This window comes from Thunnus albacares, chromosome 14 (assembly GCF_914725855.1).
Source record: "Thunnus albacares chromosome 14, fThuAlb1.1, whole genome shotgun sequence".
Lineage (NCBI taxonomy): Eukaryota > Metazoa > Chordata > Actinopteri > Scombriformes > Scombridae > Thunnus > Thunnus albacares.
Genome location: NC_058119.1, coordinates 18,561,866 through 18,587,060, shown reverse-complemented (window position 1 = coordinate 18,587,060; position 25,195 = coordinate 18,561,866). Strand labels below are relative to the sequence as shown.

At 43.5% G+C, this 25,195-nt stretch overlaps 1 protein-coding gene across 6 annotated transcripts in view; it reads right to left on the bottom strand.

Moving 5' to 3' along the window:
* Positions 1 to 25,195, bottom strand: part of ctbp2a (C-terminal binding protein 2a) — a 74,714-nt gene that overhangs the window by 20,108 nt on the left and 29,411 nt on the right. The window contains exon 1 of one of the 6 annotated variants that reach the window (XM_044372821.1): positions 15,226 to 17,915. The exons of 3 other annotated variants lie outside the window; for them this stretch is intronic. In XM_044372821.1, the coding sequence (XP_044228756.1) occupies positions 15,226 to 17,524 (2,299 nt within the window). In that variant the 5' untranslated portion in view covers positions 17,525 to 17,915. Of the gene's footprint in view, positions 1 to 3,825; positions 4,170 to 15,225; positions 17,916 to 25,195 lie in introns of those variants that run through there. 2 more of the 6 variants (XM_044372820.1, XM_044372825.1) reach the window with 2 other exon arrangements.

Genomic DNA, 25,195 nt, shown 5'->3' with positions numbered 1-25,195 from the left:
CACCCCAAAGCCAACAAAACACCAGACTCCCTGTTAAGAGCGACAAAAATACACCACAGGGCCGTTTTTCAAGTGCTTATTTGCTGTTAAGTAAACTTATGTGAGCAGCAGAAACAGCATGACTAAAGATGGTTTACATTAGGCGGTAGGTTATTTTGGCTGGTAGTCTTTCGGACAGAAATGCAAATTGCTTGTGCCAACTTCCTGTTATTGTACCCCAAGTATTTATCGTAGCACAACAGCCAGCATTGTCTGTAAGCCAGCGAGTAATAAAGAAACAAAGCCAACAGCTTGACAAACTAAATCTAAACCGTGTTCAGTGTGACAGCAGATAGTCTTATCCAGTGGAGGTCTGCAGGGGTCATGTATTGTTACATCCCTCAAGGGGAGCTTGAATGGACTAAGGTTGATATCATCCTTTAGCCAACGCTAATCACAAACTGGATGATTCTCCAGGAAGTATGAAAACTTTTGGCAGAGCTGGCAAGAGCGTTCTCACAACCACAAATGGATTACAGATGTTCCAAACTAAAAAGCCTTTTTGGAGTCTGACAACAGAAATAGAAGTGATCTTTTTAAAATGTTAGAAAAAACAAGCAGCGCTCATAGAAATATGTCTCTCCTTAGTGAATACGATCTGGTGTCTAATTCTCTCATTTGGAAGGGCTGATCTTGGAAAAGCAGCTCAGAAAGCTGTCGCTGCCAGACGCTGGTGAGTCAGAGTTTTCGGAGGGAGAAGGATCATTTCCTAAATAGAGCGCAAACAATCAATGAAAGAAAATAAACCTGCGTTTCTCCCCCTGGGGTTTTGGAATCCAATCTTCAAATTGGTATTTAATAACATTGCACTACATCAGTTATCTTTATTTCTCAAACTCTGTTTTTCTGACAGATCATGTGCTCTGGTTTTGTGGTTTCATGGATTTCCAACTTGCCTCGGTTGGTTTACAAAGACGATTTCATTTGGAGGTTAATGTACTCCCTGCAGATTTACTTGTGGCTTGTTTGTGAGGCCGTCACACACTTTGAAAGGTAACCGGTCCCGCTTTGGGGCTACGGAGTCGTATTAACTTACCTGCACTATTGTGATTTCCTGAAAAATTACTCTGTGTACTCTGCCATCTCAAATCTCTGATAACAGCTTTCTGAGACCATTCAGCGTCCTCGCCTACAGAAGAGTGACACACTTAAGAGAGTCTCTTTTATTTCCTGATGTCATTTTCAAAATTACAGGTGACTCCTTCTAGCAAACCCTCACCGCCCACAAGCTCGTTTCTTTTTCACCCTCCTGTTGCCCTTCCTCGTTCTACTTCCCGTTTCCTCCCCCCCTTCACTCGTGTGTGAAAGGTGATGAAATGCTCCTAAATTACCCAGACTGGTGTGATAGATGCCATGGACGCTCCCACATCGGTCGCACCATCAGTGGAACAATAAAACTGCAAAAACAAAAGGAAGTGAGGAAGATTTTCCATGGCACAATGATGTCAAGGCCACCTCGGCGGTCGCTGAGTTCACAGCGAGCTTTCAGTGAAAACTACTCTGCAGTTGACGCGGAGCCAGAGCGGGCTCAACGGGCTTAGGACCAACAGCTGGTTCTGGTTACCTAGCAACTCCCAAGCTGGGGGCCTCAGTGACGGGATAGTCCTAGAGTGAGAGGAGGGGGGGGGGGGCGAGCCAATAGCCCGTTCTTTGTGGCAAGTGCAGCAAAGCTTGATATTTCGGGGATATCGGATCTTGCCCCCGAATGGCCGCTCGCCACAGGCCACCCAAACACGGACAGAGAAATCTGAAGAGCAGCATCCGAGCATAAGCCGCACTGTCCGTGTTTCTCTTCTGCATTTTCCAGGGACACAAACATGCTAACTGTGGGCCAACACGGCTTAGTATTGCGCGCACACACACACACACACACACACACACACAGAGTTTGGCTGCACTTAGCTTCACACACACCCACAGACGATAACCATTAATGAGCGATTATCAGGGATGTTGCAGATTTTTGTGAAATAAAATGTTCAAGGGCATCCACGGCTCTCTATGCCAACGCTCCTTTTTACTCTACTTCTGTTTTTCTCAATGCCGCTCGTAAAGAATCATCATAAGATAGCACGTCCACCTGCACGCTACCAACAACACAAGAGTCTCCTTCAGTTCTGTAACTGTGTGTACATGTTAACAAGAATACGGCGCCTGTGTTCTTGGGAGTGTCTGCTTTCTTGAGTGTGTTTACGATCCTCTGGCATCTGTAGAAAAAAGAAGGGAGGTGTAATCTTTTCTTTGGCAGACTCGCCTCCTTCCAGGCCCCCACTGGACCCTATCAGAGCCCGGCTACACCACCACCACCCTGGGCCTGTCTCTTGTTCCACTATGTGGACACACAAAGACCTTGTTTGTCCTCCCCTCTGCCTCCCACCTCCAAACTTATCACCACCCAAACGCCCAGCCAAGAGGGGTGAGGGAGGGGAGGAGATAGAAGGGTTGAGAGAGAGAGACCAAATTACATGTAAAAGTGCAAGAAGAGAGAGAGAGAGAGAGAGAGGGGAAAAGAAAGAAAGAAGAGGAAAACAGATGCTGACAAAAAGGATATCGCAGGTGGGTGTTAGCCGCAAATACACAAGACAAAGTAAGAGAGAAAATGAGCATCCATCCATCACTCTCCTCTTTAAATGTTTGTCTTTTATGCTTCACTAGTGAGGCCTCAAAACAATCGGGCTCCTGAGACAAAAGCAGCTGTCAGTGTAGATGAACAGCGGTCAGTGCACTCCACACGCACACACACACACACACATACACACACATCGCTGGAGAGGGAGATAAGATATCAAAGCTCTGTTACTTCCACACAGGCAAGCAGTGACAAAAACCACACACCGTGGATGCAAAAAAAAAAAAAAAATCAAGAAGTATGGAACACATCAATGTTCACAGAAAAAAAAAAAAAGATGTTGAATTTTTAAATGAAGCGGATCAGCTTAAACCGATTTTCGGCAGGATTTCACATCCGCACGCAGCTAAAAGTTGTGTTTCCTGCTGCAAGAAGACGCAACACTGACTACAGTGAGTTGATGTCAAATGCGGTATTTTTGCAGTTTTGACAGCTCTGCTTATAAGTGAAGAGAAAAATGAAGTGAAGATGTAAATTAACATCTGATTATGATCGTGAGTCAGAGCCCCGCTACGACTGAGTGTTATTTGCGCTAAAATTATACCTTAAATTCAATTCTCACTCAGATGTTACTGATTGTCTTGATTATTTTCATGTTTTCAAGCATCAAATTGAGTAAAGATGAAGCCACGAAATAATGAGCGCCGAATATATCTTCCAAACCACAGTACATGTCCGAACACACGCGCCGACACAGGCCGCATTCACACACACAGGAACACACCATTAACGCCCTCACGTCGAGCTACTCGTGCGCCCGTTCTTCTGTGACCTTTGACCTTACGAGTGACCGCTAATGACAACCCTTCTAATCTCTAACCTCTTCTTACTGTTGTGCAGAGTTTTCTGCGGTTTCAAACCAAAGGAAACACTGACACACTCGCATGGGTGCTTGCCCTCCTGTGCGCACACACACACACACATGCACACACATACACATTAGAGCGCACACACACACTGTTTTCATGACACACTTCATTGCAAAAACATAAGAGGCTCATTAGCCTTAAAGCCAAATCCACCTCCCTCCCCCCCTCCTCCTCCTCCCCCCCCCCCCCATCGCCTCTCGCCATCACATACACAGCTTTTTATTATTACCCTGGATGACTACATGCACACATAAGTAAAGAAGGGACAACATGAAACATGCTCCTTGCCTGGGAAATGCTGTCTCCACATCCTTCAAATCAGGAGCTGCACATGGCAGAGGAAATGTGGTGGAGAGGCACAGAAAAAAAAAAAAAAAAGAAAAAAAAAAAAAAAAAAAGAAAAAGTGGGCGTTGGGGGGATTCTCACACAGTATGCCCTGGGGTTATCCTCTCCTCTCCTCTCTATCTCCTCCAGCCTCCCTCCCCCCCTCTCTCTCTGTCTTCCTTCGCTGTCTTCTCTCGCTCTCCCACAGCTTGTTTCCAAATTTGTCCTCCTTCGTCACCTCACTCCCAGAAGCTCCATTTCTTTTTCTCAGACGACTGGTACTCTTGAAGAGAAGGGGGGGTGAAAAAAAAAAAAATGGAGGGTGGCACGGGGGGGTGGGGGGGTGGGTGGGGGGGGGGCGGCAGTGGGTGAAGGAGGGGAGGATGGGTGAGCGAGAACTACGACCGTCACCCCCCCCTGGCCCGCCGTACGGTAAAAGCGGTGCCTGAAACTCCTTTAATCTCCAAAAGAGTGTGTGGTGGTGGGGGGGTGAGGGGTGATGGGGGGGGGGGGAGAGAGAGGGAGAAAAAAAAAAGCTGGATCTCTATTCGTCTTCAGCCAGCAATCAGCACTTCTCTGCGCTCTCTCCTCTCTCTTTCCGCCTCTTCAGCCAGATCACTTGTATCTTTTCTCCTCAGCCTCCTCTTCCCTGCTCCGTCTCCCTCTTCTCTCCCTTCACGGCAGGTTTGGGCTTTTCATTCAGACGTCAGGCTCACTCCGTCAGCCTTTTGTTGCGATCCATAGAAAGACACAGAGAGAGAGAGAGAGAGAGAGAGGGAGAGAGAGAGAGAGAGAGAGAGAGAGAAAAGGGGTGGGGGGAAGAAAAATGGAAAAGACCAAAAAATGACAGAGGAAACAAATCGGTGCCACAGCTAAGCGGGAGGAATGAAAGAGGGAGGTAAATAAAAGAGAAATGAGGAGAAAAAAAATCCTTGAAGAGCACCACAGAGAGAGGTGCAGCGCTCCTGGCACACGTATGACTCTCTCTCCCATTCTCTCCGACCTTCCCCTTCGCTCAACATATTTTCCTCCACTCTTTTTTTTTTTTTTTTTTTTCCTCCACTCCCTCCTTCCTTCCCTCCCTCCCTCCCTGCCTTTCTGTTTTATTATTTGTGATCTGGCCTTCACGGTCCTTTAAGAGTGCCAGCCCCTCCCCCCTCCCCCCCAACCCACCAACCCCCCACACTCTCTCAGTCCCACTCCCTCTTGCTCACAAACTCTCCTTCACAATCTCACTCTGCGATTTTTTTTTTTTTTTTTTTTATCCAGCTCTCTCTTCGCTCTTTAACATGAGCGCAAACAGACCGACTTTGTCGCTCAACAAGCCGTTAAGTGCCTCATTTCTCGGCTACGGTGCGATAATGTTGTCAGCTCGGCGGTTACATCGGTGATTGTCATGCTTGCACAAAAGGACCAAGACGTGCATACATGCAAACACAGCAGACACAGGTGATGACTGTTGACACTAGGGAGAAGCTGAGGTGAGCGATCACATGGAAATGCGACCACAAAATCTGTCGGTTGTAGCACAAACATCTGTGAACACTCTTTTTTTTTTGATAGAAAATCTGGCAGTGTGAAATTCCCATATGTAAAAATATCTGAGCGACCACACACACACACACACACACACCTGCCACCGGTGGCGTAGGCAGAAATTGTATTTTGGGTGGGCCGATACAAAAGTGGGTGGGCCGTTTTTTTTCCCCCCAAGAAAAATGGACTTATGAAAAGTTAGAAGAAGAAACAAGAAAAACAAACTGAGAAATGAGTGACCAGTTTACTTTACGACGTTCTGCATCACAAAGGCAATAACAGCAAAACACTGCTGATCCAACATGCTCAACCACCACAGCATCAGACTATAAAGCCTTTCCACAACAGTATGGTTTCTTTTAAAGCCTACGCAGCCTAAAATACAGTATATTTGCCAGTAAGACTGAAGAACCCATAGCCACTGACTATTAAACACCCGCTCCCCAAAAAAAATGTTTGAGTTTATTAAATACTTGCAGCGATCCCAGTGAAGCAGTAACGATAAGTGCGTCTCCCCGTTGACAGAGTCCTGACCAGAGCTGTCTAAAAATTTAGTTCAGAAGCTAAAAGTTTCATTCTGTTTTCTCTGGAGAGTTGCAAAAACACAAATGGACCTATAGGTTGGCAGCCACCTGGAGGCTGCAGCTCCCTGAGTACCCCTACTTCCCGTCGCTATGGGTGACCCCCGCATCAGGCTGACTGGGAGGAGGCGCCACTCCACCAGGGACCTTGTTTTGGGCTGATGAGTCTGGTGGACTCAGTCGATGGGAGGCGGTGGAGTTTCTTCTTCCTCAACTTTTTTTCAAATAACACTTTAAAAACTTTGTTTAGCCTTTGTTGAAGCGTTTACGTTACATCACCTGAAAAGCAGCTGGTTGGCTGAAGGCAGCTTGTGAAGGTCATTCAGAAGACTTCCTACAACTTATATCAGCAATTCTGTTTTAATCAAATTCACACACGCATCAAGTCAAGTTTATATTAATTTATTTCCTTATATATATTTTTTATTGTTACAAAATGTATTTTGATCAGACTTGGGTGGGCCGGTGAGTACTGTGGCTCGGTCAGCGCCGCCCAGGCCCATTACTGGCTACACGCCTGCCTGCAACTGAGCTCTCAGGGGGAAGTGTGTTTCTCTTTCATCAGAGTGACGTTTGTGTGTGTTTGGATGTAGACAAACAGTAAAGTCCTTCGAGTGAACTTACGGTAACGCTTAGGTAAATCCTCTAATTGATCCTGAGACGTAAACACAAGCGCAGGAGTAACAGATTAACATGTTTACTACTAGATCGGTCCGAGAGGGCGGCTCAACGCCGAGCTACTTTGTCTCTGACAGATGCCTTAAAAGGATTTTGATGATGAAGGTTAAGAAGTCCAGACGTCCGGGTCATACGTGGCCATAACAACAACATACATGTATTCTGAAAATGTTCCAACCAGTTTCTTTAATTTTTAGCATTAGAGTGTGACAGATATATAAATAACATAACTGTTTTATGCTGTATGTTGACACCTATCTTTCCTGATTCAAGTTTAAAAGACTCCTCCAGACATGTTTAAGACATAAAAATACTCTGCTTGGAAAACTAATTTGTCTTCAAGGGATGCTTTAATATATTGTATTTAATCAAATATGTTAATTTGTTCTGTTGTAACACATCCTGCCTCAACATATCTGTCTCAACTTTGAGGGATCTTTGCTAAAAATATATTTGTGTTATATATTAACTCATGCTCTCTCTTACTTATCAATATTGGTATCAGCGTTAAAAATTGAATATCAGTTGAGTTTTAATTAGTATTAAACAAGGACACGCTGCATCCTGCAAAGCTCAGCAGAGCAGAGAGGAGGCGAGTGAATGATCCCGGCTCGGTGCGTGAACATAAATGAACGAGCGAGTGAATAAATTAGTGAATTAGTGGCAAAGTGTTAAGCAGATTAATTGATTAGTTGATCAACAGGAATGAGTCGAGAACGCTTTTAAATAATCCGTTAATCATTCAGAGTCAGATCCGAAGCACATATGACAAACATTTACTGGTTCTAGCTTCTCAAATCAAAGGAATTGCTCCTTTTTTTTCTGTTTTGTATTCTTGTAAATTGTATATTTTTTTGGTTTTGGTGAGACAAAACAAGACTGAATGTGTCATACTGAGCTCTGGGATCTCATGACTGACATTTTTTCACTATTTTCTGACATTTTACAGACTGTACAGATGTATTAAATGAATTGAATGAAGTTCTACTCGTTCTACTTTTGATGTTTTTAACAAAAAGAGAATAAAAACAACACGTTTTATAGTATGAAGTCGTATTGTTCCGACTGTGCATGTTACAGTGTGCTGCGTGTATTTACTGGGAACTCGACAGGAGTGTAGAGAGTTTAAAGGGCTCCATTGAGGAGGTTTGATTACAACATGTAACCAGAGCCCACAAACCAGGCCTGGAGTAAAACAGCCTCATTCATGAAAAGAGAGCGCTGGAGGGAGAAGGGCCTACTGTATAATTTGACCTCTAAAAATCCACCATCCCATCTGCCTCCTGTGATCTACATGGCGTGCCAGTTGCCAAATGATTGAAGCACAAATGAGATTCTAGGGAAAAGGATGAGAAGAGAAGAGGGGCAGTGAAAAAAAAAAAAAAAAGAAAGAGAGATGGCACAGCTGCAGGTGGACAACAGATGTTGAGGTTTTTTTTTGTTTTGTGTGTGTGTGTGTGTGTGTGTGTTTTTTTTTTATTTTCCAGAGAGGCGATCTCAGCACATAAATTCTTGTTCTCCCATTCATACCCCGTCTGTGCATCCCTCCACCTCTCCAACGCCATCGCTCTCCTCCTCCACCTTTTTTTTTTTTTTTTTCTTTCTCTGTGACTTGAGCCAACTGGCCTGATTAGAGAGAGACAGAAATGTAAAGAGGATGTGAGAGAGAATAGGGTCTTAATGGTGGGGGGGGCGTTGCTTATTACACCCCTCATGTATGCTGCAGACTTAAGACAAATAGAGTGTGAACAGACATCCATGAGAAATAAAACAGTGAATAAATACATGGACAGATACGCACACAATACACTTGCATGACTGATTTAACCATAAGACACTGATTTAACCACCAAATAACTGCACTGACTCTACAGTCGCTTGCTCATAAATGTGTTTTTCAAGATGAAATTAGTATAAAATATTGTTTCAGATAAATAAATAAAAAAATCCAGTGGTATCTGCTCAAACACACACAAATCCTCCTCCCTGTGTGAGCCCTAAAAAACACTGTGAAACACAATCCCATTTACAGCCCCGTGTGATCCTGAACACGGCCGACATGCCTACTGAGAAACGAATAATATTTTTCCTCGGGTGCAAATGAGATTCATCTGCACCTCTAAACATATCTCCCCCCTCGCTTTTGTTAAAACACAGCCAAGCAAAGTGTCAAGTTCTGCAACGCCTCGTCTCACACACACACACACGTTGTATACAGAGAACATGGTCAGCCCCTGCCTCGTCTTCACTCCGGTTTAACACCCATGAAGATTTCATTTTCTCAAAATGAATAATTCAGGGTGACTCCCCTGACTGGCACCTCGACAAGAGGGGAGGAGAGGAGAGAAGGAGTCAGGGTTTTCATTTCACAGTTTTTTTTTTTTTGTTTTCTTCTTTTTATGAATGTTTGACCTCTTCTATCTGTCCTTCCTTCGCTTCTGCTCCCACAACCAGCAGTTAATCACTTCAAGTCTCCCTCAAAAGGATGCGGCAAACTGGCCAGAAAGAGCTTTCTGCCTTCATGGTCAGACTTTGCCTTTCAAGTACAAGTTTTCTATTGAAGACGTCTGTACGGTATATTATCTGTATCCTGGAGACGGTGTTACATCTGCGAACAAATGGACTCGCGGCAAAATAGATACGGTTTGCCAGACAGGTCTCGTTCACTCTCAGAGGCAATGTGATATTAATGTTGTGTTTTTTAGTCTCTAATGATATGTCAGGAGAAAGTGTCAGGCTGGGGGTTATACTGTTAAACATACACTAAACTACACTTGATCTGCAACTAAAGTCAGTTCATTAATTTATTAAGTTAGTTGATGAGCAGAAAATGAGCGGACCGTCTTTTAAGTAATTTAGCCAAAAACATTTTGTGGTTTCAGTTTCTAAGATGTGATGTTTTGCTGCTTTTATCTCTTGAATATCACTGAAATCTTTGGATTTGTTGGTCACAGCCAATTTCAAATATTTTGATAATCATTTTGAGTAATTTTTTAAAGAAAAATTATCCAAATTCTCTGATTCCAGCTTCTGATTCTTTTAATTTTGTCTTCTGTGATAGTAAATTCAATATCTTTCGTTGTGGACTGTTGGTCAGGACAGAAGAAGACATTTGAGGATTGTTACCTTGGGATTTGGGAAACAGTGATCAACATTTTTCACCGTTTTATTTTTTTTAAACAGTTACCTGCTTACATCCGGCCCTAAATGACACACAGAAAAAAAAAACACTGTCACAGCGATGGTTCAGGCAAAAATCTTCCTCGTGTCCTTTGCTTCCTAATAGATGGCACGACAGAGTTTCCATTTATATAATGTCCAATTTCTCCTCCACCCATTTCTAAGACTCTATCGCTGCCTCTAAAGCGGGCAATCTTTCCCCAATCTAATCTAAAGCAGCCCTCTGTGCATTTAACTCCATTCTTTGGTCTTTCTCACTCAATCGTCTCCTCTGTTCTGCTGTCTTTGGTTCGGTTCAATCACTTCCCATCTTCACTTTCCTCGTTTCCCTCATTTTCCTGCAGACGGGCTCTATAACCCACAACCCACAGTCATGAATGAATGTGCTGAGCTGGGTATGACGTTTGTTTAGAAACATATTTCTCTCATTACCTCTAACTTCTTTTCCCCCTCGGTCTCTTAAGTTAGGAGAGTGTCATAGCTGAATCATTTCCTACAAAGATTAATTTTCTATGAAAGGGAGACGGGGTGGGGGCAGAGAAAGACAAAGGCAGACTGGTATCAATTTAAACACAGAGAACAAGCAGGGGAGAAGGAGGTGAGGGGAAAATGAGAACTCTATGTTTGTATCGATGTAATCCTGGCAGAGGGAGAGAAACTCTGAGACCACAGACTTTACTCATTCATTAGGTGAAAAGGAAATCACTGCCTGATATTAAGAGGAACATCTGGTGGAAAGAGGAACTCTGCTCTGTGCCTTAACAGACGCCACTGTCAGTGCCACCTGCCAACAGCAGTTCACATACACACACACACACACACACACACACACACACACACACACCCTCCTACATACAGGCTGCATAGAGCTGCGGAGTGGGAGGAGATGCTGGTAATAATATCCTCAATGTTCCTCAACATAGAAACATGAGAGTCTTCAGGATAATTAAACAATACTACATGTTTTATTATGGCCATCAACTTTAATTATATCAGTTTTTGCTTTTGAGAAATCATATTCTAACTACCAATTGGGTATCGCGGATGGCTCTGAATACTACAGTACCCATGAGACACCATCGCTGTGGAGTAGGAGCCAGACAGAGGCGTGAATCAGTGCTGTAGCAAATAAAAAATGCTTCCTCATTACAATTGTGAACAAAAACTCTGAATTAAACTTGCTGAATTAATTCAGAATTGACCCAGAAAGTGAAAAAGTTGTTGATTTAAACTACTGGTGTTGCATGTTTCTAAAAAGCATAATTCTTTGGCTTAGTTATTGGATGTTTCTTACCAAAATGCACCTCGGGAGACCATTTTATGTGCAGAAGCTTGTATCTATAGAGTTCTTTTTTTAATTAAAGAACCACATGTTCTAGCACAGTTGCAAATCTTTTGTGCTAATGTTTCAACCATAAGAGTCCATCCAATCCATGGAAGTACTCCCGCTGCCATTCACCTGCAATTGCCTATGCAGAAAACTAACTTTTACTTCCAGGAAGGTTGAAAAAATGGCATTTCACAGATTGAAACAGCAGAGGCTTTAGGTGTTCAAAGGCACAATTAAAATAATGTGTATGACTATCCCTCTTTGAGCTGAAAACATCCCAATTTAATCCAATGGTTGATGTTACTTAAGGTCACGGAACTGGTGAGCCACAAAAAAATATATATTTATAATATAGATATATATATACACACACATATATATATGACCAGCAGCATAATGAAAACAACCTTTGACTGTCAGCCCAGATTAAGGGCAAAGTTTGACCCTCACAGTCTCGATGCAACATTTGACAGCTAGCCTCATCTCCCTGGTGAGTCCAAGGTTGACGGACAGCTGTCACCGCCCTGTTTCCCCTCCCCCACCCTGCAACCAGCAATCATCATCTAACCGTAGTAGGACCGTGTCTCCTACCCACCCTCTCTCTCTCTCCTCCTTAATCCCTCACTCAGTGTAACAACTGCCTGTAGCTTTGACCTGGACCCCGTTAATACATAATCTGCCATCTCTAGAACTAATATGCCATAACCTTCCCCCATCATCACGCTAGGCCCGAGCAAGAGTGGAAAATTGCGGCTAGTGTGTCACGCAGCGCAGAACTGACCTGTGCTGGCATCAGGTCGCCTGGCCAGAGTCCACGGACGGGAGCAAACACACTCCGTGAGGTGGAAGTGAAGAAGTGGAAATCCCACTCTGCCATAGACAGTGATTATGCCAGTGTGGGGGATGGAGAGTGAGCCCTCGTTAGTCATATATAGGCGGGGTCTTGCTGAAGGGTATTCCACAAAGCATCATATATTGAAGTAGGCGGGGGCATGCCATCTGTATTTACACATGGGCTATTAATTCAGAGAGGAACTCTTTCTGGTTGTGAGTGCAACTCACTGGTGTAACTAATCAATTGTGTGAGGTTGTCAGAATATCAGGAGTCATAAGCTGATAACTAATTGGATTTTAAGGAATGCAAAATGTGTTATTGCTGTACAATATAATTTGTCTACCTGACAAAAATATTAAATTTTAGCTTAGAGGCTGAATCATATTATGTTGGGTCTAAAATGCATATGTTTCCTTTTAAAAAATAGGAAAGAAAAACCTCCTAATTATTACTTATCCCGCATGAAAAGAAGTGATTGAATATGATTAATGATACTTTCTTCTAGATGCATTAGCTCAGCCAGCCATTTTGTTCAAAAAAAAAGAAAAAAAGTAAGGGGTAAATTTGCAGTGTTTTCTGACTATGGACCGACCCTTTAACCAGAAGCAAATCTGCCAACGAATATCACCAAAAACCCCACGTTGCCTAGCAACATACAATTTAGGAATATGCTTTCAGAGCAGCTTTGCGGCTGTGTCCATTAACAGATGAAATTACTAAAGCAACAAATGTCAGCCACATGCAAATGAGGTCCACTCTGCTCACTCTGTGTGTACTAACAATGCGATGTACTGTATGTATGTGGCAGACTTGAAGAAATCCTTTCCAAAGCATGTGTCCGTCTGGGCTAAGAGCAGCAGGAAAAGCCATGGGGTTCATTAAATATATGTTCTTATAGACCTGAAAATCCCACGGACAACAAGAAAACCTGCCCAGTTAAATCATTTGTTCTCAGTTTGCCTTGGCCCCAATTAAAGTCAATTTCAACCTACTGGCTATGTACAGTAGCTCTCACAGAAAAGCCAGGAGGCTGAACTGTACAGAATGAGAGTATCTGTGGATTAGTGCAGCAGTGGAAATGGAGGATCTGAAGGATTAAACATCCCCTCTCTCTTCTCATTACAACCTGCACAGAGAAAATGACACAATCACACATCGGCCATCAGCACTGTAATTCGATTTTATCTGTGCAGTGATGCCGCTAGTCAGCCTCTAATGAGCGGGTGTTGATGGAGAAATCAGCTTTTTGTCCGGAATGTCTGAAATATACTTTTATCTGGCCGTGGATGTGAAAAGAAGATTAATTCAGCATAAAAACTGCTACATGAAATAAAGCCTTAATCTGATATGGTTGTTTAAATAAACTTGATTACACAATAAGGATGTAAAATATCAAGGAGGTTTGGTCATTGATTGAACATATAAATATATAACTGTCACTGAAATATATTTTCTTGACATTTCACATAATTCCACTCCTCCATAGACCAGTTCAAATATAAAGTCTGATCCCTGTGAGCAAATCTGTTCAAGAGGAACTACACATAGCTAATTGCTATTCCACGCAGGTCAGTAGTGCACCTTGACAGAAGCAGTACTGAAGGAAGGCTGTGCAGCCCTAGTGGCTGTAAAGCCTTTCCTACTCTGATGCACCCTTATTATCATAATGCAATAAGACATCCACAACAACAGGGGCTTGGGGGCTGCAGGGAGATGGTGCGTGGCAGAGCAGAGAGGGACTTCATCAAAAACAGCTGCAGTTACAAAATACCACATCTACAAGAGCTACATATGGCTGATGCTGCAATCACCATTACACAACTTTCTGCTGTATAATTGTGGAAGATTATATGATTTTAAAAAGCGGCATGTGCTGTTGCTTTTGGTCCAATTACTTACCAAGGGCATCGCATACAGCTGTTAAGAGCTAAATGAGAAAAAAAAAATTTTTGCAAAGAGACTGTAGCAAACGTAATAACACATATTGTACAGAGATGCACGCCAAAGCAGAAGCAAATTAGCACATAGGCATCCTTGGACACCTAATGTTCCCAGACAGTTAAAACTACTGCACATAATACAGTATCTGAGTTTCCTGGTCAGAAAAGTCTTAATGTGAACTGTTCACACATGAATGCAGCGACTGACAGACTGTAACATGAAGACAGTGCACACTTGTTAAAATTTAAAAAGGTATCAGAAAGGGTGCTGACAGCTGTTCCACCCAAATCCTCTATATTGCGCCTCGTCAATGCCATTTTCTGTTGTATTTAATGGAGCGATATGTCATTCTGACAAAAGAACTGCATGAGATTACTGAAATAATAAAGGAGTTCACATAAAGTAGGAATCCTGACAAATCTGGCTCTCGCAGAGATAAGCAGACAAGAAAGCAGGGAATGTAAGTATCATTTTAGGATCACGGCAAATGCAGAAACCAAAAGTAGGACAGCGGATAGATTGCCAGAATGTCTATGCAAAAGTTATCTTTTTACAGCATTAATTCATAATCCTGACAACAGTTCTGAGATAGAGATAGGCAGCAACATTTAGATTTCATGCCACTGGCTTAGATAAGAAGAAAATAGATATCATTTATCTGTTGTTGATGTAATGAGACCAAACACAGGACAGCAAACAAATGAAAACACTGACCAGAAAGATAAAATGATTCAAAAAATGTTCTATTAACATTCTCATTGTGTTTGGATTTTCTTAAGGTCAAGCATCACACACCAGTAATCGCACTCTGCTAAATTGATATCACACAGCCCTCAGTTGAATAATGGCTGCACAAACCAGAATACACAGCACTCCACTTATTTGACAGAGATGGTATTCACATACCGATGATTCATCACGATGGGAGAATGAAAATAGATTTATAGTACTTACTTTTTAAGAGAAATGACTGCAACCTAATACTCAAGTTGCTGCTATCACCGTACTGAATGGCTCTCAGAAATGCCAAACAAATACTGAAAACATGATTCTTAACAATGCGGCAATCATGCTTTGTGGAGCTTTTCAAAGCAGTGAGAGCAATGAGAAATGGTGTTGAACATAAACTATGCAAAAAATGCAGGACTCTTACAAAGATAAGACATTTCCTTATCTTTCAAAAACATGTGAAACAGCCAGGGGAAAGCAAGACCTAACTGCATCAAGAAATCAGACAAATAGCAGACGATACGGATGGAAGGAGAAAAAAAAAAGGATTTACTTGTATCTGGAGAAGCCATAGTGGACACGATGACTGGTGGACCTGTGCGTCGACTTAGCTTCTGGTTAGCAACTAGGGCACCTTGGCCTTGAACAGGTGCTCCAACAGGAACAAGGGAATTGTCTGGTGCAGGTCCCCCACCCTTACGCATCAGCTGAGGACTGGGATGAGGGCTGTGCATGGGTGATAATGGCAGTAAGTTCCTGTCCCTCTTCATCAGCTCCATGGGCACTGTGTAATTGGTAGAGTATGCTTTCGGTACCTGCTGTGGTGGCTGCGGTAAAGCTGGCATGGACACAGGCATCTGCTGTGGCATACCTGGCATGGAGTGAATAGACCCGGGTATGACAGGCATTGACCCGGTCATCTGATGTGGCATCATCTGCATACCCTGCATGGGTATCCCCGGCATTGTCATCCCAGAGGAGTAAGCAGACATGGGTCTTGATTGAACAGGCATCATGGCTCCTGCATATGGCCCTGGAGAGCGAGGTGGTTGGCCTGGGTAGCCTCCAGAGGCTTCCAGGAGGTGCTGAGAGGGGGCACTGCTTGGCCTCCTACCCATTACATCTCCTATCCTTGGTGAAATGGTCTGCATGGCCCCAGGGGTCTGTGGGGGCATCAGTTGGGGGTCCACAGTCAAAGCCTGTGGAGGGTGCGGTTGATGGTGGTGCTGCTGGTGGTGGTAGATGTCCGAGCGATGGCTAAAGCTATTAGACCGGCCTCGCATGGGTGTCTGAGGCTGGGAAGGGGGTGGCAGAGAATCAACCGGCCGCTTGCAGTTGTGGACCAAGCGAGACAGTACACGAGCCTGGCCAAGGTTTGGGGCAACCGTGCGAACATCATTCTCCTCCATGACAGCCAACATGCTAGTGGAGTCAAACCCCTGCTGGATAAGTGAGGAGATAGTGCTCTCTGAGAGGCCATCATTTCGCAGCAGGGCAAGGAACTCTGGATCAACTGTCTTCTTGGGGTCCACGGGTAAAGGCGTCTGTGGGGCAGTAGGAGGGGCAGCAGGAAGAGGGGCAGGAAGTGGAGTGACTGGGGGAGGAGGGGCCGGAGATGGGGCTGCCTGTACAGGGGCAGGTGCAATAGGGGCAACTGCTGAGGTCTGCGCTGGGACAGGTGGAGGAGGAAGTTGACCCGCAATAGCAAGAGTTGGGTCAGGGACGGGCATTGTGGATGGAGGCGGCAGGGATTGCTGCTGTTGCAGATGCTGCTGCAACTGTTCCTGTTGAAGTTGCTGCTGCTGTTGGAGTTGTTGTTGTTGTTGTAACTGTTGCTGCTGTATTTGTTGTTGCTGAAGTTGCTGTTGCTGTAATTGTTGCTGTTGGAGTTGTTGCTGTTGTATTTGTTGCTGTTGTATTTGTTGCTGTTGTAATTGTTGTTGCTGTATTTGTTGCTGTTGTTGTAATTGCTGCTGTTGTTGGATGGTGTAGGGTGAGGCTGTCTCTTGCCTCATAATCATACCCTGACTGGCAGGATCTACCACTAGACAGGTAGCAGCCTGTTGCTGCGGATCCAATGGGCGACCATTAACATCAGAATAGACCGTTTGACCTGTCAGAGGTGGAGGCTCGCTGGCATACCGAGGAGACGCATGCTCCATGCCATAGTGAGCAGGAGATGGGTCTCGGGACGGTATGCGCTGTTGGCCATCTGGCATCATCTTGGCAGCAGTTACAACACCAGGTTCCCTATAAGCCCGATTCAACTCATGAGCAGTTGGAGGCGGGGGAGGAGGAGGTAGAGGCGATGAAGGGGCTTGAGGTCCTGCTCTCCCTCCTTGACCTTGCTCCCACGCAGCCCGAGCCCCAGGTGCCATCCCAAAATGAGAGCTTGACCTACTGAGTGGATGAGGGTGAGGCGGCGCAGGCTGGTGGTCTGGCCGGTAAAAGCCCTCAGGTGGTCGAGGAGTCATGGCCGGGTCATGGGAATAATAATCCTGATGTGGAATGGAACCTCTGTGAGCCATGGATGCTCGTTCGTAGTGGTTAAGATCTGGCACAGAACCCTTCCTGAGCCCCCGTGGGTCGTGTCGCTCTGCGTAAACCTGTCCGTACAGAGAGTCTTGGTAAGAATACGGGTCCCGTTTCAAATCCAGGTCAGGGGGGCGCACCCCTGGTGGAGGCTCGTACCACCCTCCTCCCTCTCCGTATGACAGAGAGCTCCGCCGGCCCGCTACTCTTGCCTGCTGCTCGTAAACACTCTCAGTCTTGTCCCACTGACCCTCATTCCCCCCTAATGTGTCCCAACTGTGGGAGCGTCCGAGACTCAACTGTTTGTTAGTGACAAGCATTGGCAAAAAAGAAAAAAAAAAAACAGACGGCGTTAACAGAGGAAAACAAACACAAAACAGGAAAAATATTCCACTTGTAGCAGTGTTTGTGAATGTTCTCTTTCAAGTCCTCGTGTACAGCATCAAAAAACGGAACAGAGAGAGTGGAGAGCAAGCAGAAAAGAAGATGAAGCAGGGTCTACCGTTTCACCTGATATCAGGTTGTAATATTGTAAGTCCGTACTATCAGGTGACTCCCCCTTTGGCTGGCAGTCCTTGAATAATTAATCTCTGGTCATGCTGGCTTGTTGTGCGCGAGGAAAGAGAACACCACACACAAACACATCACCCCAAACCACACAAACACTGTACACAGCAGAGGTAGCAAAACTACTCCATGGAAGACAAGGTAACAGGGTGCATGCTTGAGATGGCCACCAAACATTAAAAAAAAAAAAAAAAGAAAGAAAAAAAAAGAAAGGACGAGATAGGTTGGGTTAGAGGTTGGGATGGGCAGGGGCTTGTACTAATCCAATAGGGTTTATCTCTCCCTTCTCTGGGACATTTTACTCACTCTGCCGATTGCTATGAGGGATTATATCTAAATAAAGCCTGTTTAATTCCACTTCCCACTGTGACGTCATGTGAACCAGATAAAAGCATATCTGGTGATGCTGCTGCTGATGATGATAATGATGGTGATGATGATGCCAATGATTAAGAGTCCAGCCCCGAAACCCTCACCCTCCGCCTGAAGAGTCACCTACCTGAGGCTGCTGATGTGGTGTCGTCAACAGGTTTCAGTGTTTGCCAGATTCACCGCGCGGGGAGGGGAGGCCAAGCAAGGCGTGCAGCTTCATTGAATACAACTGAAATACAGTTCTCTCAGCTAAGTCCCATGTGCTGTCAGTAAACATCAAATCCACTCTGATTGGACACTAATCCTCCAGGCCCCATGCTAGCGGCAGAGCCACCACGCAACTGCTGCCCAACTTGCTCTAAAATGTCCTTGATGCCTTGATGCAGCGCTCGCTATCATTGCCCGAGTCTCCTTGATTTGAGATCAGTCAGACCTGCTGTCTATATATTAACTGGATGACATTGAAATTAAGAGGGACAGGCTGCAAGGAGACTGAAGAAAGCATGACTAAAGAAACCTGCAATGTTTGTCCTATTTGCCACATTATAGTATAGATTTACTTTATCACCATTACTGTCTGACTTACACAGTAAAAAGATAACTTTGTAAATGTATTTGGTCATTTACATTCCTACGTGTTTTCTAACCATATGCATCTTTGTGTTAGCAAATTACAGCACCTTCCCCCTCATTCCCAAAGCTCCTCTGATCTCCTTCACTTAGAGAGGCTCTGTAATCTGGATTTGGCCCTTCACATAGAAAAGTAAAACACTGGGGGAGTGCGGTGTGTGTGTGTGTGTGCGTGTGTGGACGGGGGGGGGGAGGGTTCTTTTTGTAACCACAGTTAATCCAAAGCACCTACAACCTTTGCCTTGCAAAAACACCATGCTTATCGAGCTGAAACACAACAGGAGCTCATTCCACTTCATTCAAATATGCCATTGTGTGAAAAGCCATTAGCCATCCTGCTGCAGCATTTTCTACATTACACCTTGGCCATGAGCCATGAGCCATGTATGAAGACATAATTAATGGTATATTTTTATCATTTCAATTAACCATGCCAATGTTCAATATATGACTGAGGGGTGTACCTGCCTACCTACCTAGCTGCCTGCGTGACTCATGTCACTGTAGCTGAAACCTGATCTCTTCTGCAGAGGATCCCTGTTTATTAATGCATGAAAACAGATGTAAGGTGAGGAAGTGTCCATTTCCATCCAGATCTAATCTCAGGACTAACCATAACGAGGAGTAGCGATACATATTTTAGACTGTGACGAAAGTTTCTGTTAACATCAGCGTATTGGGAAAAGTTCCCACATATCTTGTGCAAGCATGTCAGTTGTGGCACTAATATCTTGTTTAATCACAGTTGTTTAATTAGAGTAGGAAGAGATCAGAGAGGAAGCGGGAGTACTCTACTGTTTGCATAAAATGACAGGAAAAAGCTGACGACAGTGGCTCCAAAACCAATTGTGGAGATGACTGAGAACTTTTTTTTTTTTTTGGTAAGGTCAGAGGAACATTATTCAGCCTGATGTAAAAGGAAATTAAAATGGGAAGGAGAGGAGGACAAGCTGTCACAGAGATTTAAACCCAATTGTAAAGATGAATTATTAAATCAAAGCTGTAAGTTGGGGGGAAAAAATTACATTTGAAACCCATTTTGATTTTATTAAAACAGTCGGGGTTTTGCTTTTTATAAAGTCAATCAAGTTTTATAGTCATTTCAAGTATGAGTGTCATTCATCACCTAAAGGCACACTCTTCCAGTCTTATTTTGAACTTATGCGACATAGAAACTAACAATTAATGATATTATCATTCATTTTAAGTCAGACTTCATGTATATCATTCTCTATCTAAAAGCTTCTCTACATATATTGTTGCAAGGTCTCTTTTTGAGGCTTGACAGAAGCTGCTTAGATTTAGGAGGAAATGTTCAGAGCTTTTTGCCAATGCACACACAAACTACATATGCACATCCATGTCAAGGGCGACAGCCTATAGAGTATATGTGATCCCCTGGTTTCCTTCCCCAACTTCATCCACTCCTCTCATTGCTTCTTCTAGCCCAGCTCTCGAGAGGCTCTGGCTCTCAGTACAGCAGATCACACATCCCCATAAAGTCAACCTCAAACAGAGAGACGGGGGCAGAGGTGTGTACTCAGGGTTTGCAGATCTAATCCTGACAGGAAAGTAAATCACAGAGTTCTGTTTGTCTCAAACTGAACAATGTTTGACTTTCAAATTCTAATGTCCCTCCATTTGCCATACTTGCAAGACTGTGCACACAAATGCCAGATTCACTGTAACAGAGGGATTTAGGAATTAAGCTGGGGATTTTAGAACAAATATAATACCACCCCAGCAGAAGCTTATAAAGACCTTACATTGAAAAAGACTTGACTTGTGAAAAATTAAACGACTAAAACATATAGAACGTCTAGTAAATGAACCTTTAGAAAGGATGTGCAATAATGTACTGCTTTTAACTTCTAATAGATTTCAGAAAATGCTACTGATTACTACAGCCTCGTATAGTGTACTTCAATCTCTAAGTGCAAGAAAAAAATTGCATTAAGCAGCAAGTAACAAGATGTAAAAGTGTCGCTAATCTGTCACACAGGATGCTTGCCATTGTTTAATAAAAACTTCACATCTACCTGTCAGCCCTCTTAGTCCATACATCCACATTAATAATGCAGCTAAACCAGCAGGAGAACCAAGGAGAACCAGAGGTGCTTCACTTTATGCGTATGTGAGCGAGCATGCATGTGTGCACTCATTGGTGCATGTCCTAACTGTGTGCATGCTTATATTTACCAAATGTTGGAACAGAAAAGTTCACATGCGACGAGCCCATCTGGAAATTTACTGTCACTCACATTCAATCCTCCCATCTATCCACCCACTCGCACACACACACACACATATACGTTTCGCTTGCACGATCCTGGATCCCCACTCAGCCTTTTGACCCTGTTCTGCTCGTCTTCTGACGTGTAGCAGAAACAGCGGCGGCCGCGGTGCTTCGTTAATGTCCCTTTTCATCCATGCACGCAAACCGCCGCTAAAGCCTTAGCCTTGGCCTGACATGCATACATGAATAAAAATGACACACTAACTCAAAGTGAATATTGCACTGCAGGAGAAATAAAAACAACTGTCTCCTATACTGTGACACGTCACGTACCAAAGGCATGATTTGAATGTTAAACACAAATTGACTTATGCATGAGCGTGGGGCAGGAGGCACTAACTGGAAATGGGATTACAATGCCAGTACGACTGCAAAGAATAATGCTGTCAGATGAATTGTAATGCACACTTAACAGACATTATGTACGCGGCTGCCTTGTATGTGATTCCAGTGGGATTATTTGTCTCTGAAAGCATCTCCATAGGGAATAAATGGACTGTAAAATGGAGGTCGATGGCAATGAAGCTGGTACTTATCTAAATGACAATCATATACTTGGTTTGTGTAACATTATGAATTGACACGCTTTTTTTTTTTTCAGTTGCCGGGCATACATCCAGCAGCGAAATCCCACAAACTCTCCAGAATGTCGGCTATGAGACCCGTCTACCCATAACCCATCTCCTTTGGGTGCATCCCTTCACCCTACCTCCCCATAACCATCCTTCATTCGGTCTCCAGCCAGATCCAGAGAAGCCACAGGTCATTATAATACTTAGTGTTGTAGCTGAGGAGGTCATTTTGAAATGAGATTTTTCCAGAAACTCATCTCTGAGTTTCAACAACTGCTAAGATGCCAGCTCAAACAAAAGGCAAAAGACACTACTGTAGGCACAAGAAGAAGAAAAACATACCATAAAAAAAAGGCTGTCTCGTGATGATAGCACAATCGTACATGTCACTTTGCGACAAATGATAATAAAAATTTCCCTCCAAAGACAATATTGTGTACCCTTTTCTATCTGCTCCCCCCCCCCCCCCCCCCCCCCCTCAGTTCTCCATGCCCCTCCCTGTCGCTCCACAAAGCCCATAAAGGGGTCGTGGGTTTTGGTGAGGAGCCTGGAACAAGCCCGAGGGGGGGGGTCAGACCCAGAGGCCGCTCCGATGACTTCATACCAGAGTTGGATGCCAGAGAGTGTGGGGAGGGCTGGGGGGGCGGGGGGTGGGGGGATGAAAGTAGAGAGGTGGATGCAGCAGAGCCCTCAGTCTGTACTGAAAAGCTCAGGATACGAAGCCCCCCCCCCCCGCACCCCTTCAGGGGAGGATGACATCAGGACACCCCCCCCTCTCCCTTTTCCTCCACAGCCTCCTGGTTGTCCTCCCTGTTTAATATGAAGCGTTTTGTTACAGAGAAGCTTGCAGGTCTGTTAAATGTGAGAATATGAATAATTCACAGGCTAAATTTTATGGTATTTTAGCTTGACTGGCTGCATTATTTACTGTTCACTTTTTAAACATCCCCGTCTGTTGTACACATGACAAAACAAGATGCATTATCAAGCATTAACATATTTATTCAACTGCCAACTAAAACACTTGGAGTCGCAATGACAAATTCCACTACCCCACCTTGTGGTGTTTGTGTCCAAGCACAGATTTACAACTTGTAAATCAACGTTCAGGAACATGCTGTCACCGCGACCTAGTTCAGGTCGCAGCGATGCTCACGTCCTATCCCTGCCCGGATCAGTCAGTTAGCTCTGGCTAAACGGCAATGGCAACGACTTGCGCTGCTGCCCAAGCCAATGCATGCTGGGTACACAGATGGAGCGGACAGAAGGAGACACAGAGAGAGAGGGAGAGTGAAAGAGAAAGGGGGAATGAGAGAGTAGGGGAACTGATGCTCACAACAGATGTTTGCCACAGTTCCCTTATTGCAGTTACACTCTTCTTGGCACTTTATCAAACCCACAACAGAAGGAACAGTTGTATCACATACATTTTGAAAGCTGATATCTACACTAAACAATGTTGTTAGGCTTGATAGAGAAATAAGTGTAGTGATTTGTACAAATCAATTAAAGCTGATGATGTGTTTTCCATTCAAACAACATCTTTGTGTTTTTTTGGCAAGAGCTGAAACAATTAGTTGATTAATTAAATCAATTGACATAAAATAATTTTTAGGTTTTATAGTAGAGCAAATCCAATTAGCCTGAAAGAAACCTTATTATCATAAAAACATGAATAAACTTTTAAGGCTGCAATTACATTCTGAGAAGCTGAAACCAGTAGATGTTTTGTTTAAAAAATGACTAAAATGATTATACCATTATCAAAATAGTTGAATTAATTGACTAATGGTTGCTGCTCTATACACTTTTATAAGGTAAAACATTAACCTTTAGGGAAAAAGAGCAAAGGTGCCGTTTCACAAATACCACATATTTAGTAAGAGTGGCTGTCATCTACTATCTAAATTCAGACTTGACATGTCACGATGTGACTCATCGCCTCGGCTAAACAATTTTCTGGGAAATATTATATTATTATATTATCAATCAACTATCAAAAATAATTTATAAAGCAAATAAGACAAACATTCTTTGTTTCCAGCTTTTCAAATGTGAAGATTGGCTGCTATATCTGTCTTATGCAAACAAAACATGAAACTGTGATGAGTATTTTTCCCCTTTTTCTGACATTTTGTAGACAAAACAATTAATAGATTAAAAAAAAATAACTGACACACACACAAGAGTCGTAGCCCTGGTTTTGACCTTGGCATGCCTGACTTGAAAACCCACAAAAATTCAACATGAAAGCAAAAAGGAAAGTGAATCACATCAGAGCATCAGACATCCTCAGTGGTAAAACATTCACCGTTCCGGTAAAATCTACATTCCTGCACTGTGACTACTTTTGATGAGAGTAAACAGCCACACTTGTTCAGCCATTTCAAATTCGATTTAGGCCACAGGCGCGGCTCAGTTAGCCACTCATCACAATGAGTAAAGATCTAATCAATGCACTCCGCTGTGAAACAAGTATTGGATTGACACAATTATCCTCTGAAGATAAATTGAGATCAGGGAGGCTTCTCTCTCTCTCTCGCCGTCTCTTTTCGGTACAACCCACGACAGCGACACAATCACAATTACTCCATAACATTCTTGTTTTTGTCAATACACATTATATGAACTTTGATTTCTATTTCACGCCTCAGTCCCAGCACTCTGTTTATAGATAATAGTGGGTGGCTTTGACATTATGGTGCAGAACACCCCATGCCTCTGGTTTTGAAATACCCTTTTTATATGGTTGAGCAGATTTAACGCTACCGTGAAAACTGAGTGATTCACCACCCTCTGATCTTTTAACTTCCTCGATGTGAATCACTGTCTTCTACACATCTTTTTTTAAGAGCAGTGGTGGTAACTAACTATACCAGAAAAAAAAAAAAAAAAATCCCCCTTCGTCTTTGGTAGAATTATTTCATTGTCGACGAGCGGAGGAGATACGGACACTGCTCAAGCTGTCTGTGGGACGACGGGGGCAGATCAGAAAATGTTATTGTATGACATTTAGCATATTGCCTCCTTAGTCAACACTCAGTCATTCTTCTTGTGTGAAAAGAGGGGAAAAAGTGTTTCCAAGCGAGCGGGGTTGGTGGTTTGGAGAGGTTTGTGATGCCACATGTGGCTCTCATTCTGAGGGTGGAAACAGACAGCATCGTTGCTTCATTTAGTAATCTGTTATATTGTGTTTCTAAATCTTGATTGGATTTTCCTTAGAAATGAAGAAAGTATGTTGATACTCGATACTCTTTTGAGTTTTAGTATGGAATAATTGCATGTTACTAAGGAAACCCTATGGTTTCTCTTATTGAAACTGGAACTTTGAGGTCCAGAAGTAAAACAACCTAATTCAAATTCACATTGACGTTTGTGAAAACGCAAAACCTTCATCAGCGGTATGCCGTGCTCACTCTTTTTAACTGGACAGGAATGATAAAAAGCTATGTAAAATCATTGTTAATTCAATATTTCTGTTTCCAGCTGTCCTTAACAAACACCATTCCCCATGAGCCCCAGACCGTCTGAGGTTAAACATCACTAGTTTGCCA